Genomic DNA, 12,740 nt, shown 5'->3' with positions numbered 1-12,740 from the left:
GGAAAGCCAGCGTTAGCGGCTGCACGAAATGAACATGACCGCGTTCTGTGGCGTCGGTACAGGTGAAATACAGGCGGGCAGCGCGACGGTGCTTTAGGGCAGCGCGCGTTGCAACTAGTTTGCAATGGTCGCCAGCTATGAGAAAAGTGTCACACGAGCGCAATTGTCAGACGATACTGAGATAGCGATACCTTGACGGCGACTTGCGCAATAGCTCAGGATCAGATCAAATCAGATCAGATTTTCCGCATGCTTTTGCCAAACAAACAACAAAACAAAACAAAACAAAAACAACAACAAAAACAACAACAACACACAGAACAGCGTGCTGCACTTCACGCTCCGTCTTGCAGAACACTCGCTCGCCTTTATTTTAGTTTACTTTTTACCGCGCACGCGCGCACCTTTCCAAAATGCACAACGCTTGAGTCGTGTGTGTGTGTGTGTGTGTGAGAAAGAGATGGAGCGATTGCACAACTGGCGATTTAGCGCGCGACAAGCGACCGACTCTGGCCAAGTTAAAAAGCTGACTGTCTTGAGCGCGACAGCCCGCACAGCCACTCGGTGAGCAACTTCTTCGGCGACGCAACCGCAACGAAAGTTGTTGTAACCAGTTTGACGGCAGTTGGCAACACGCACATCTCGCCATTGATTGGCTGGAGGGAGGCGGGAGGCGGGCGGACGATTAGCGCAAAGGACATGCATTTAAGCCGGTGATTTATGGTGAAAACGAATTATCGAAACAAGTCGCACCTGTTGGCTCGGCTTGTGCGGGCGCATGTTGGCAGCAAGGACGCCGGGCAAGAAGCAAGGTAACCTTTGGACAGTGGGCTGGAATATATTTACATATATGCATAATATTCAAATTGTTCTTATTTTTGTTCCCATAATTAAATGTACATTTTAATATCAATGACCCAAGCTTGTTTGTTGTTGTCTGTCGTTTCAAATAACTTGAATGCTTATAAATTGATCATGTGAAATCGACATATGCCAGTATGCAGAAACGCCAGTTGAAATGTATTACAACTAAATATATTAAATAATTAACCCTGTCGGACTTTTGGTTTATTATAGCTCCATCCATCATTTCAACTTTAAAATTTTGATTATTTACAATAAAAATTAGAAAATCTGAATAATCGTCAATGGCAATACCCGTTGAGCCATACTAAAATCTAAAAATATAATATATATTTTTTGATCGCTTTAACATAATTTTGTGTCAACTGTTGACCTTAAATTTGAATTCAATGTGTTGGTGTTGCCACCTGATGCACTTTGTAGTGCTGCCAATCTGAACAGCTGTTTGTTAAAACAGCTGTTTTCATATCGATTATTTTATTTTTGGATGTTATGGGTATCGATTTTCGCGCACCTAGATGGGCTTTTTGTTGTTATTTTGTTGGCACTTGATTTGATTTTCTATCTTGTGCGCTATGATATAGCAGTTTATGTCCATAAAGTAACACCTTGTGATGGCGCGCAATGTGCTAGAGAGTAGCCTGTTGGGCGCTGGTTTCAGTATCATCTTTCAGGTGAGCCAGCCGCAACCAAAATCAAAACATTCAACAATCCGAAACGTGTGAGTCAGATATTGTGGACGTTGTCAATGTCGTTATCTTGCAGATACTGTGCCGCATCCTAACGTTCGGCATAAATGCCTACATTGTGCGCAATGTAGGTCGCGAAGTGCTGGGCATTATGAATGTACGCCTGCTGCTGCTCGAGAGCACGTTACTCTTCTTGTCGCGCGAGGCCATCAACCGGGCGGCACTGAGTGCCAACTCTCAGCAGCGCGACAAGTGTTCTTGGGCGCAGTTAATCAATCAGATGTGGCTTACGTAAGTGCCAGGCCGATTGCCACAGATCCCACCTCTCCTGGTAGTCTATTTACTTATTTCCCTCTCATATGCAGAGTCCCCATTTGCGCAGCTCTGTGCGCGCCGTGCCTCTATATCTGGCTGCACTGGCTCTCAGCGGTGGATGCACCATTCAGCGCACAATACGAGTTCGCCTGCTACGCGGTGGCGCTATCCTGCGTCCTCGAGCTAGTGGCCGAGTCGACGGTTTTTGTGGCCCAGGTCTTTTGCTTTGTCAAGCTGAAGATTGTTGTTAACACGCTGCACATACTGGTGCGTTCGGCTATATTTCTGTGGATTGTCATCGATGACCGCAGCGCGGCTATTAGCGCCTTTGCCATAGCCCAACTGGCCAGCGCCACGACGATTGTTCTAGGTCAGTTCGGATTCTTTCTGTTCTATATTAAGAGCTTCAACGAATTCAAGCTACACCAGCAGCAAGTACGCAAGAGTAAGGCGGTAAACGTTCTCAACTCCTGGCAGCGCTCACTTTTCGACCACATGGAGGACTTTCCATTCACAAAACTATCGCAGCTGCTGCCGGGTGTATTGAGCTCCTCAAATGGAGGCGACCTTTTCAACAGAGAGCTACAAACGCTGACTCTCAGCTTTGTCAAGCAGGGCGTGCTCAAGCAGATCCTAACCGAGGGCGAGAAGTATGTTATGTCCGTTTCGCCAGTGCTCAGTTTTGGCGAGCAGGCCACCTATGATGTGGTGAACAATCTGGGCAGCATGGCGGCTCGCTTTATATTCCGCCCAATTGAGGACAGCGCCTATTTCTACTTTACGCAAACCATCGCACGTGACACACGTTTGGCCAAGCAGCCGCCGGAGCGCGTGCGTCAGGCGAGCAGTGTCTTGAACAATCTGCTGCTGGGCGTCAGCTCCATTGGCCTGCTGGTGTTCACCTTTGGCCAAAACTATTCGCATACATTGCTGCTGCTGTACGGCGGCGAGGATTTCGTTGCCGGCGGACTGCCCCAGCGTTTACTGCAGTGGCACTGCCTGGCCATCTATCTGCTGTCCGTGAATGGCATCAGCGAGGGCTACATGTTTGCGACCAACACCAGTCGCGACATTGATAAGTACAATTATCTGATGGCAATCTTTTCAATAAGTTTCCTCATCTTGTCGTACATTCTGACGGGCATTTTCGGACCGGTCGGCTTCATCTTTGCCAACTGCATCAATATGCTGGGTCGCATCCTCTACAGCACCAGGTACATCTGGCACCAGTATCAGCCACTGGGCCTAAATCCTCTGCAAGGACTGTGGCCTGGCAAGCTATTTGGTGGCACGCTGCTGCTGGCCGGCCTGATTTGCTACATGGTGAGTGTTGTTATACTAGCACTAATTCAGCCTTGTGCACTTATTAATTTATATGCGGAATTTCAAATTTTGTATAGTATCGGGATGCGGTATTCGGAACGCACATGGGCGTTGGCTTGGCCGCAGGCATTCTGTGCCTGCTAGCCTGGGCTCTGGCACACCGGGAACTGATGCATTTGGCCTGGAAGTACGGTCGTCGCATCAAGATCGAATGAAGCCAAAGCTAAATTAGTTTCTTTTCCTCTGTTGCTGATGTTACTTGAGCTCTTCTTCCTGACCTGGGGCACTCCTTCGCTTCCAGTGACCACAAATCGCACATCATGTTGGACATACCGTCTATTTATACATATATATATATATCTAGTTGAAAATAAATTAAATTCTAGTTAAGTTATTGTACGTTTAAAATCATTGAATTGCCTTATTATAATGCTTTTCGCAACAAATTGTTAAAGACGCACAAAAGACATCGAAATAAAAGAAAGTAAGCAAATTTTCAGTAATTTAATTAAAAAATTGATGATTGATGAAAATCAACTCGTAATAATAAAACTGCAGAAACAAGCATAAATGTATTTTATTTATTAATATTATTTAATAAATACATTTAAAAAATTTAATAAATACATTTAAAAAATAAAATTATTTATAAGCTATTATTATTAAAAGTCTTTCAACTTGACACTGCATTATTAATGTTCTTTTAGATTTATAGACCCATATATGAATCATAATAAATCACAAATTATGAATTTGTGAAGCAGCAGCGCGCGGTTAACGACAAATTTCTGCAGAATGGGCAACAACAAAACCGATATCCGGTGTGTACTCATTTAAGGTATCGATAATTTATCGGATTGTACGTTAAACAAGCGGCGAGCGCGCATTGCAGTGAAGACAGTCAACAGGAATTTTGTTTGGTTTAGTGGCAGCCAAGACATTTAAGCAGCTCGATATGAAGCGCAGCAAGGATGAAGACAAGGATGATGTTGGTGTCGGCAATGCTGCTCTTGGCAACAACAGCAACAACAACAACAACAACAATAGCAAAATAAATAACAACGCTTCACCCAACATCAGCAGCGGCAGCAACAGCAATGATGCCAACAGCGGCAGCGGCAACACGCCAGGCGCTGTGCGCACCACGGGTCGTGTCAAGGTAACTAAAACAGTGTGTTAACTGCAAAATGCAACGCTCTGATCTCACATTGGACTTTTAACAGAAACCCAAACAAGTTTACGATCCGTCTGACAATTACATATCACGCGGATCGCGCAACTCGCTGCCGGCACCGGCACCGGCGCCGTTAACAGCCCAGCCACCGTCACCCGCACAGAACACTAGCGCAATTCAACAACAGCAGCGGCAGCTTTCGCCGCAGCCGCAGGCACAGACGCTGGCAACGCAGTCCACCAATCCACCAAGTCAGCAAGCAGCGCTTGTTAGTGCCAGCGAAGTGGCGCACCAAACAGTTGCTAAAGAGGAAACCAGCGAGACAGTCTCAGTGCCCAGCGCGGAGCAGCAGCGCAATTTTGATACTTGCATGAAGTGCGGCAAGAGCGAAGCCAAGCGTGGCTCAGGCTATAAAAGTAATTTTCTTACCTGCAAGTCCTGTTCCTTGAAATGTAAGTAGCATGGTTATCCTTGATGCTGTTGCTAAAACAGCTGCCGTTTATTGTTTTACAGGGCACTTTACCTGCCTGCCGATCACATTTGAAATTCTAACCAATGCACGTAAGAAATACAAATGCGAGAAATGTCGTCGCTGCCGCAACTGCATGACTACCAAGTGCGCCGACACAGTCCAGGAGTTGCTGATGTGCTGTGTCTGCGCGAATGTTTATCATTTGGACTGCCATTGGCCGCGCGTGATGCGCGACAAGTTGGATGACGTCAAATGGAAGTGCTACAGCTGTGATCCCAGATACAACTCGTTAGATACTGACGATGATGTCGCCAAAATAGAGCCGCAGTCGCCGCCGCGTAAATCCAAGGCTGGACGCAAGAAGCGGGCCACTTCTGATCCAGCTGTCGTCGTTGCCAAAAAGATAGCCGCCAATCAAGTGCTGACTAAAAATGGCTTAACCGACCGTTGCAGCAGTCCCAGCAAAATTCAGACTGTAGTTAACGCTTCCCCCAGCGCAGCGACAACGCTATCAATGCAAGAAAACGAGCCCAGCAAAGAGACCAAGGAGGCGACGCAGCCACAGTCGCCGCCAATCGCCTCGGTCCCGGTTCCAGCTTTGCCAACTTCAATAGAAGACAAAGAGAATGGAGAGAGTACAAACACTCCTCAGACAGCAGTTCCCGAAAGCGGCGATCCGTCGTCGACCGTGCAGACCTGGAACGTTGATGAGGTGGTTAGCTATGTGGAGAAGTACTACCCGCGTGAGGCTGACGTCTTCAAGACCCAGGAAATTGATGGTGCTGCGCTAATGGTGCTAACGCGCCAGGATATCATCGATCGGTTCGGCCTGAAGCTCGGCCCAGCGCTGCGCATTTACGAGCTGGTCCTTGCCTTGCAGAACTCCGTCGATGATGTAACCCTGGCCTGGTGTGATTAGGTTTTTTTTATTTCTTTCACTTTTTTTTAACGTTTTCATAGTTTCTTTTATTTTGTTAAGTTTTAAGTTAGTGCACGCTCAGTAGAAGAAGAAATACTCTTTAAGCTCGTTAGTTAGGATCAACGAAGACCTACCATTTGATTTCCTCATTAATGTTAAACATTCATATGTATATTTTACTGCATAAAATAAAAACTTTAAGTTAGGTCAGACTTACTGAATACGCTTTTCCATCGGGCTTATATACTATACGAATTGCACTTTACCTAATATACATACGTATATAATCGCCTCACTGATTATTTGCTAAAGAATGTACTACTTGTTTTCATGAGAACCCGATTTTCATATTCATTTTTTTTTTTTGCCTAAACCTAAACATCGTGCCAATTCCCGTATTTCTTAATCGGACGTCATCCATGGAATCGGTTTACCATACCAACATTTAATAATAATGAAAAACAACGTTTCCAAATATAGCTTAAAATTGCATTGAATAAAATGCTCCAAGCTTTACTTGGTCAAATTTTGCTTTGAATTTATTCGACACATAAAATTTGCTGAGTGGTCTGGCACAGGTTATATGAACTATAAATACATAATGTGGACCCGAGCCTTCTTGAATTCGATCAATGGGACTTAATGTAAATATATATATATATATATATACACACACAAATGTATGAGGTTGTGTAGGAATGCGAAATATTTCCGCATGGAATATCAAAAGCAGTACAAATATCAAATTGAAGTACACGAACGATCATCACATGGGCGGCAGGAGGTGCCCAAAGGAAAGAGATAACTAAACAAACGACAATACAATACTGTTGGCAAAATGTTGTTGCCATGGATTAGGTCTGGAGTCGGATGAATTATTGTCTCAGACGCGCGGCAGCAGCTTCTCCTCATCGGCCGAGTGATTGTGCGGCGCAGGCTTGCTGGCAGAACGGGCAGGATCATAGCCGTAAAGGAATATTGAGGCGATGACCAGCATTGCGCCGGCACTGAACTGTAGCGTTAGGTTGAAATCGAAAATGTAAATGGATGCAATGCAGGAGATGATGATCGCCAGCGACGTGGCGAATCCCTTTAGTATATTGTCCGCATACTTAACAACGACGGCCACGATAAGGCCACCACCTGCCTGCAGCAGCACGAGATACCAAACGAAGAGATCATAGCCATGGAAAAAACCATAGTTATAGATGCGGCTGGCATCGTTAATAAAGCAGGTCAACAGTCCAAACGGTATGCTCAGGAGACTGAGCTGCACGTTGCGCATCCATACGGAGATTTCAGCACCCTTCAATATCTTCTCAAAGTATATGCCAGCAAAGCCCGATAAAAAGCAGGCGCCCAGTGCCGCCCATAAGCCCAGCATGCGATTCTGGGCGGGCGCCAATGATGAAATTGTCGCCGTTGGCGCTGAGGAAGCGGCGTCATCACCAGCACCAGCACCAGCACTGCCACCGCCATCCGTCTGAGCCAGCTGCACCAATACAATGCCCAATACGAGCAGAACCAGGGCGCCCCATTGCGTGTTGAACAGCCTCCGGCGCAGTATAACAACGGCAAACATAGCGGTGGTCAGTATCTTCAGCTGGTATGTCACCTGGTAGGTGGCCGCATCCAGATGCGATGCCGACACATACAGCAGATTGTTCTGCACTATATAAACCAGCGACGGCACACACACCTTAAGCGTGTCCACAGGATTGGCGATAATGGTCTTGTGCAAGGAACGTACAAACCGTTGGGCGTCCTTGCCCTCCTCATTAAAGACCAGCACCAGACAGGTGATCAGCTTGACGAACTCGGCCATCAGCACCGCTGCGAAAACAGAGAAAACGGGCGACAAATTAATAACAAGATGATAAATTGCAACATTAAGTCAGCCAAAGCAATACGTCACGCTAACATACAGACATACACCAGCACACAGGAAGTATATAACATGATTTGCTTATCAGCTTTGCTCGGTTAGTTGTTGTAGTTCGCTCTAATTGACTGAACCTTTTTGCGGCCCCATTACAACTAAGTGTATCCATGTGTGTGTGTGTAGGTGTGTGCTTGTATTTGCTTACGCATCTGCTTACGTTGTCTGAGCAGTGCCTCACCTGTGGAGCTGAGAAATATGTCCCCTGGCCTTGTGCGGGCATAGCGCATGCTGAGACCCAAGATCGCATTCTGCAGCGTCAATGTCAGCAGGCTAATGTACTTGAGGGTGTTGGTGTTAACTGCACGAGTAGAAAGAGTGGAGACCATCGTGTCAGTGGGTGAATGGTCAACTACTTACATAGTTTCCTAAAACTAAAAACTAGACGCACTTACCGTGTATATTCATTTTGCGCTTGGCGTCTGTTTTGGTATCAGAACCGGCAAAGCGTGACTTTAAGGCAAAATAGTGTTTAAGCCAAACAAAAACGAAAACAAAAACAAAAAAAAAAGAGAAAATAATAATAAAGGGAAACACCTGTTTCGGTGATAAACAATTGCTTAGACAGTACGCTCTGCCCGCCTGCCGTGCGCGTTGCTTCTTCGGCGATTTTTCGGCTATGAAGAAGGCACGGACACGTAAACAAGCTTTCAGCTCATATTGCGTCCAGTTTTATCGTGCATTGTTGTTTTTGCTTTTGCTTTTTTTTTTTTTTTTTGTATGGCTATTGCCCAATGGAATGCCTCCGATATCGATAACAATTGCAACGACAATGGGCATCGAGTACGAGTAGTTTTGCAGCTGCTGGCATCGATTGCAACTTGTTTTTGTTGGGCCAACGTTGCCTGTGCTATTTGTTATTAACACCGACTAACTTATTGCATTGTAACAAAAAAAAATACATTGTCAAAATGCGTGAACAGCCGTTAAACGAGGTAACACAACTGATACATGCCGTCAAAATGGGGTAAGACACGTATAACAACATAATGTATTATGTTAGACTGACCATCAAATGTATCTGCAGCTTGGTGGAAGGTTCCTACAGCATTACCAACAAGACGCTGGACATCTTCAAGTATATAATTATGAGCAAAACCTGGCAAAGTGCAGAGTAAGTCTGGCTTGAGGTTATCAGTTATATCAATTATTAACCACAATTTACAGCGCACTCATGCAAATTGTGCGCGCCCAGTCGCGAATCATGAAGGCGGCACTGCCACAAGAGACCGTCACTTCGAACATGGCACGCCGCATACTGAAGCTGACGCGTGAGGAATTCGAGCTGCTCCAGGCAAAAGGTCAGCATTTTGCCGACGACTCGCAGGCTTCGCTATCGCTGCACAAGCTGGTCACGCAGACCAGCGAGAATTGCGTCAGCGTGGACTACTCGGTGCCGCAGCAGGGGCTGCGTGAAGCTCTGCTTGATCATTTGCAGGAGGTTGAAACTGAACTGGAAACCAGCTCTGAGAACATAAGTGTCCAGGCAGAGGAGCACATACACTCCTCTGAAATAATACTCACGCTCGGACACTCGCGCAGCGTCGAAAACTTTCTCAAGCGGGCCATCAAGAAGCGACAGCTTCTTACTATCATCGTAGCCGAGTGCGCTCCAGCCTGTCGGGTGAGTCAAGCGGCGCACTTTTGGCGGGCCATCAAATTTAAAGCGGGCTCTTACCGGTTGCGGAGCGGGACCGATTACTCCCATACAGTTCATTACGGCTGCAATTTAGAATATCAAATTTACTTTTTTAATTCTCTTGCAAACCCAATTCGATTTTTGAAACAGAGATATATTTGAGTTGACGATTGATTCGAAGAAATAATATTCTTTGCGCTTAACATGCGTTACATTTCCAAATGCAGCTTTGCCAGTTACTTGCTCAGCCTTGTCTCTGCGGCAACATTTTAAAATTATTCATTTGCTCCACGTGTCGCGAGACGAGTTCCTTTTGTTTATAATAGTAGGATGGATGTACTTGACTAATCCCTCTATGCATATTTAAAAATCTATCTCTCCCTCCCTCTTTCGTTCTATCTCTGTGTGCCCGCAGGGACACAATTTAGCTGCCTCCTTGGCTCATGAGAAGAATGTGGAGATTATTGTAATACCGGATGCGTCCATATTCGCGATGATGTCGCGCGTCAACAAGGTCATCATTGGCACACACAGCGTTCTAGCCAACGGCGGACTGCGGGCCGCATGTGGCGCCTACACAGTTGCCCTGGCTGCCAAGCATTACTCAGTGCCGGTCATTGTGCTGGCGCCCATGTACAAGCTGTCACCTTTGCACTTGTGTGAGCAGGATGCTTTTAATATGGTTGGCTGCGCCGAGGATGTGATTGCATATGACTCTGTGCCGGCGCGCGATGCCAAGGTGTACAGTCCCATGTTTGACTATGTGCCACCCGAACTGGTCACGCTCTTCATATCAAATACGTAGGTGTCCTTTATTGCCAACTTCTCGTTTAGACACCGATCGTGTTCTTGCTTATTCACAGCGGCGGTCATGCTCCCTCCTATGTTTACCGTTTGCTCTCGGAGCTCTATCATCCCGAGGATCTGGAACTTTAAAACGATTTGTTCAACGGATTGTAAATTATATATTTAAACCCACATGGACTGGACAACATTAACAACTACATCAACGAGAAATAAAATGGTAACTGTGCTCAATTGGCTGCTACTGCACGTTCTTAAACAACTCTATGAAATCGGCCAGGCTGTCGGCATAGTAGTCCGGCTGCGCCTCCGGTGGCGCTGCAATCATGTCCTCTTTGGTAAGGCTGCCGGAGAGCACCAGCAGTGATTGAAAGCCACAGGACTTGCCAAACTGTATATCCTGCACCAGCATATCGCCCACAAAAATACATCGCTCGGGCGCTTGTATATTGTATATCTCCTTAAGCATATCACCAAGTATTGGCGATGGCTTGCCAAGAAAGATTGGCTCGCGATTCGTATAGCGCTTGACGTGCTGCAAGAAGTCATAGAAACCAGGTACATTGAGATTTTCGGCCAGTGGCATAATAACATCACTGCCACCCGCAATTAGCTGGCAGTTTTCGTTCAGCTGCAGATGACGTATAGCCTTGGCCAGCTCCACGTATGACATGTCCAGATGTATGTCGAATAGCACAGCGTCCACAGTTTGCTCAATTGCGAGATAATTGACTAGTGACGCCGACGTCAGATGCTCCTTGATTTGCTGCAGTTATATGATTTCGTTTTAGTTTTAGATTAATACAGGAATTGTTTAGACCCACCAATGACTCATACTCGATGCCGTGCTTACGCAACGTCTCATTGGCTTCCAACGACATGAGCGAGTAGACGCGTTTGCCGGGCTTGTGCTTATGCAAATAGCGTACAATACTCTTCACCGGATGGACTACATCGTCGTGTTGCACATTGATGGCGCCAATATGATCAAATTTCTCCAAATACTGATCGTCGGTGCGGAAACTATTGTTCGACACGAACTTGACGGATTTGCCGGCATTTTTAAGCGCATTTATCGCCTCGCCGGCACCTGGTATCCAGCCAACCAGCAGCCAGACAACGCCATCGCAATCGCTGATTACCATATCAAAGGAGTCAATAAAGCTGCGCTGCTCCTCAACGCTAAGATCAAGTATATGCCGTGGCGCCATGATGTTCACACCCGATGGGAACGAGACTGAGACCGCAACTAACCGGGCAATTTGTCCGTTACTATAGCTGCTTACTTGAGCTACTTGGAGGCGGCAGTCGAAGGCGGTGGTGGATGCTGTTGCGCGCGCACGCCAATTAACAGGCCAACTGAATGCCAAGGCGGCCGTTTAACCTTCAACGTCACATTGAGGCTCCAGCTGTTGCCGCTGCTGCTTTGACTATGGCGGCAGTAATTATGTCTATTTAGTGCTTGATTTAACTGTTTAGCTAAGTACCAACTACCTTGATTGTGACTGATAAGATCTCATGTGCCCAGACCATGCCTATAAAGGGGCATCTGGAGAGTATTTACATTTCGTGCTTTCAGCCTGAACACGCCGTGCCTTGCCATGGACACACGCGTAACTCTCTTATTGCGTTACATTTTAGTTAAATATTTTGCCATTGCTTTCATAAAGATAACGCGCGCTCGCCAGCGTTGCCAGACTCACAAAACAAATCATTTAATAAATCAATGCGTGCTTGAAAGCTGACAAGTGTGGATTCCCAATCAGAATTCGGATTTTTTGGAATGCAGTGTGACCATGTCTTACACTTTTCAATCAAATTGTAGTTAATTCTTTACAAGTCCAAAAGATTTTCATTCTTTACAGACTCAAATGTTGTGTAAATGTGTGCGACAAGCAGAAGGCGCAATCTCTCAAATGGGATCAGCAACTTTCCGATTATTCTACAAAAACTATAGACTTGAAGTAATAAAAATATCTTCCATAATTTGTATTACAGTTTTTACACTTATGTATGCCATATTGAAGCCTCGAAATTTGATTAAATTCGGACAGTACAAGCCGTAGCTAATCAAGAGGGAATTTCCCATAATAAAGGACTTAGGGAAAAAAGAAGGAACTTATGTAAACAAGGAAATTAGCAGGAAATTGTAACGGCGCTGGATTAGAACTATCTCCAAGTCGGGCACTTCCGATTGGATAAATATGGTATAACTTGTAACAAATCAGGTTTCCAAGTGGATTCGAAAGGTTATTGTTAGATTCTTACAGCTGGCCTTTATTGTTTAGCATGAGCATTGTATACATGTGTATATATGTTTTCAATATATGCATATGTATTAGTTGTAAACAAGCGAAAGTAAGCCCTACGACGCCTTGACATTGGCCACGATTTTCACGGCTCGGCTGAGGCAAAACAAATGCAGCAATTGGTGAAAAGCAAAAGCCTGAACGTGGCAAATCGAGAAAGACAACAAGTGGAATACATGTCCACACATTTAACTGTTCGCAGTTCTAACCGAAAGATAATTGCAAGAAGACGCCTATCGTGCATGAAGAGCCGGAGACGGAGACGGAGACGAAGACGGAGACAGAGCAGTTCG

At 45.7% G+C, this 12,740-nt stretch overlaps 5 protein-coding genes across 5 annotated transcripts; 3 read left to right on the top strand and 2 right to left on the bottom strand.

Annotated features, from left to right (window-relative positions):
• Positions 1-1,365: 1,365 nt before the first annotated feature.
• Positions 1,366-3,667, top strand: LOC115767865 (protein RFT1 homolog). Its single transcript, XM_030712224.1, has 4 exons — positions 1,366-1,538; positions 1,630-1,844; positions 1,919-3,191; positions 3,269-3,667. The coding sequence occupies exons 1-4, from the start codon at positions 1,479-1,481 to the stop codon at positions 3,404-3,406; spliced, it is 1,686 nt and encodes a 561-aa protein (XP_030568084.1). The 5' UTR covers positions 1,366-1,478; the 3' UTR covers positions 3,407-3,667.
• A 432-nt stretch (positions 3,668-4,099) lies between these two features.
• LOC115767797 lies at positions 4,100-6,187 on the top strand. Its single transcript, XM_030712128.1, has 3 exons — positions 4,100-4,350; positions 4,415-4,817; positions 4,879-6,187. The coding sequence occupies exons 1-3, from the start codon at positions 4,147-4,149 to the stop codon at positions 5,754-5,756; spliced, it is 1,485 nt and encodes a 494-aa protein (XP_030567988.1). The 5' UTR covers positions 4,100-4,146; the 3' UTR covers positions 5,757-6,187.
• An 81-nt stretch (positions 6,188-6,268) lies between these two features.
• Positions 6,269-8,380, bottom strand: LOC115767798 (UDP-N-acetylglucosamine transporter). The gene is made up of 3 exons (XM_030712129.1): positions 8,091-8,380; positions 7,877-7,996; positions 6,269-7,589 (listed from the first exon to the last, which is right to left on the bottom strand). The coding sequence occupies exons 1-3, from the start codon at positions 8,101-8,103 to the stop codon at positions 6,640-6,642; spliced, it is 1,083 nt and encodes a 360-aa protein (XP_030567989.1). The 5' UTR covers positions 8,104-8,380; the 3' UTR covers positions 6,269-6,639.
• Positions 8,381-8,491: 111 nt separating this feature from the next.
• Positions 8,492-10,375, top strand: LOC115767799 (translation initiation factor eIF-2B subunit beta). Its single transcript, XM_030712130.1, has 5 exons — positions 8,492-8,662; positions 8,723-8,809; positions 8,863-9,319; positions 9,750-10,135; positions 10,198-10,375. Exons 1-5 carry the CDS (start codon positions 8,607-8,609, stop codon positions 10,268-10,270), a joined length of 1,059 nt encoding a protein of 352 aa, XP_030567990.1. The 5' UTR covers positions 8,492-8,606; the 3' UTR covers positions 10,271-10,375.
• LOC115767800 (phosphoglycolate phosphatase 2) lies at positions 10,358-12,045 on the bottom strand. Its single transcript, XM_030712131.1, has 2 exons — positions 10,963-12,045; positions 10,358-10,904 (listed from the first exon to the last, which is right to left on the bottom strand). The coding sequence occupies exons 1-2, from the start codon at positions 11,347-11,349 to the stop codon at positions 10,380-10,382; spliced, it is 912 nt and encodes a 303-aa protein (XP_030567991.1). The 5' UTR covers positions 11,350-12,045; the 3' UTR covers positions 10,358-10,379.
• Positions 12,046-12,740: the final 695 nt, after the last annotated feature.

The sequence above is a fragment of the Drosophila novamexicana genome, unplaced genomic scaffold, assembly GCF_003285875.2.
Source record: "Drosophila novamexicana strain 15010-1031.04,08,12 unplaced genomic scaffold, DnovRS2.1 tig00001466-arrow-arrow-pilon, whole genome shotgun sequence".
NCBI classification, from domain to species: domain Eukaryota; kingdom Metazoa; phylum Arthropoda; class Insecta; order Diptera; family Drosophilidae; genus Drosophila; species Drosophila novamexicana.
This window is presented reverse-complemented; position numbering and strand designations above follow the sequence as displayed.

Bases quoted from the DNA above. Each gene is read 5' to 3' on its own strand.
- LOC115767797 (XM_030712128.1), top strand. From the start codon at position 4,147: ATGAAGCGCAGCAAGGATGAAGACAAGGATGATGTTGGTGTCGGCAAT. The intron at 4,351-4,414 runs GTAACTAAAACA...GACTTTTAACAG, and splicing joins GCACCACGGGTCGTGTCAAG to AAACCCAAACAAGTTTACGA. The intron at 4,818-4,878 runs GTAAGTAGCATG...ATTGTTTTACAG, and splicing joins CAAGTCCTGTTCCTTGAAAT to GGCACTTTACCTGCCTGCCG.
- LOC115767798 (XM_030712129.1), bottom strand. The intron at 7,590-7,876 runs GTGAGGCACTGC...CTGTTTTCGCAG, and splicing joins CATATTTCTCAGCTCCACAG to CGGTGCTGATGGCCGAGTTC.
- LOC115767865 (XM_030712224.1), top strand. From the start codon at position 1,479: ATGGCGCGCAATGTGCTAGAGAGTAGCCTGTTGGGCGCTGGTTTCAGT. The intron at 1,539-1,629 runs GTGAGCCAGCCG...GTTATCTTGCAG, and splicing joins GTTTCAGTATCATCTTTCAG to ATACTGTGCCGCATCCTAAC. The intron at 1,845-1,918 runs GTAAGTGCCAGG...TCTCATATGCAG, and splicing joins ATCAATCAGATGTGGCTTAC to AGTCCCCATTTGCGCAGCTC.
- LOC115767800 (XM_030712131.1), bottom strand. From the start codon at position 11,349: ATGGCGCCACGGCATATACTTGATCTTAGCGTTGAGGAGCAGCGCAGC. The intron at 10,905-10,962 runs GTGGGTCTAAAC...ATATAACTGCAG, and splicing joins GCATCGAGTATGAGTCATTG to CAAATCAAGGAGCATCTGAC.
- LOC115767799 (XM_030712130.1), top strand. From the start codon at position 8,607: ATGCGTGAACAGCCGTTAAACGAGGTAACACAACTGATACATGCCGTC. The intron at 8,810-8,862 runs GTAAGTCTGGCT...CACAATTTACAG, and splicing joins AAAACCTGGCAAAGTGCAGA to CGCACTCATGCAAATTGTGC. The intron at 9,320-9,749 runs GTGAGTCAAGCG...GTGTGCCCGCAG, and splicing joins AGTGCGCTCCAGCCTGTCGG to GGACACAATTTAGCTGCCTC.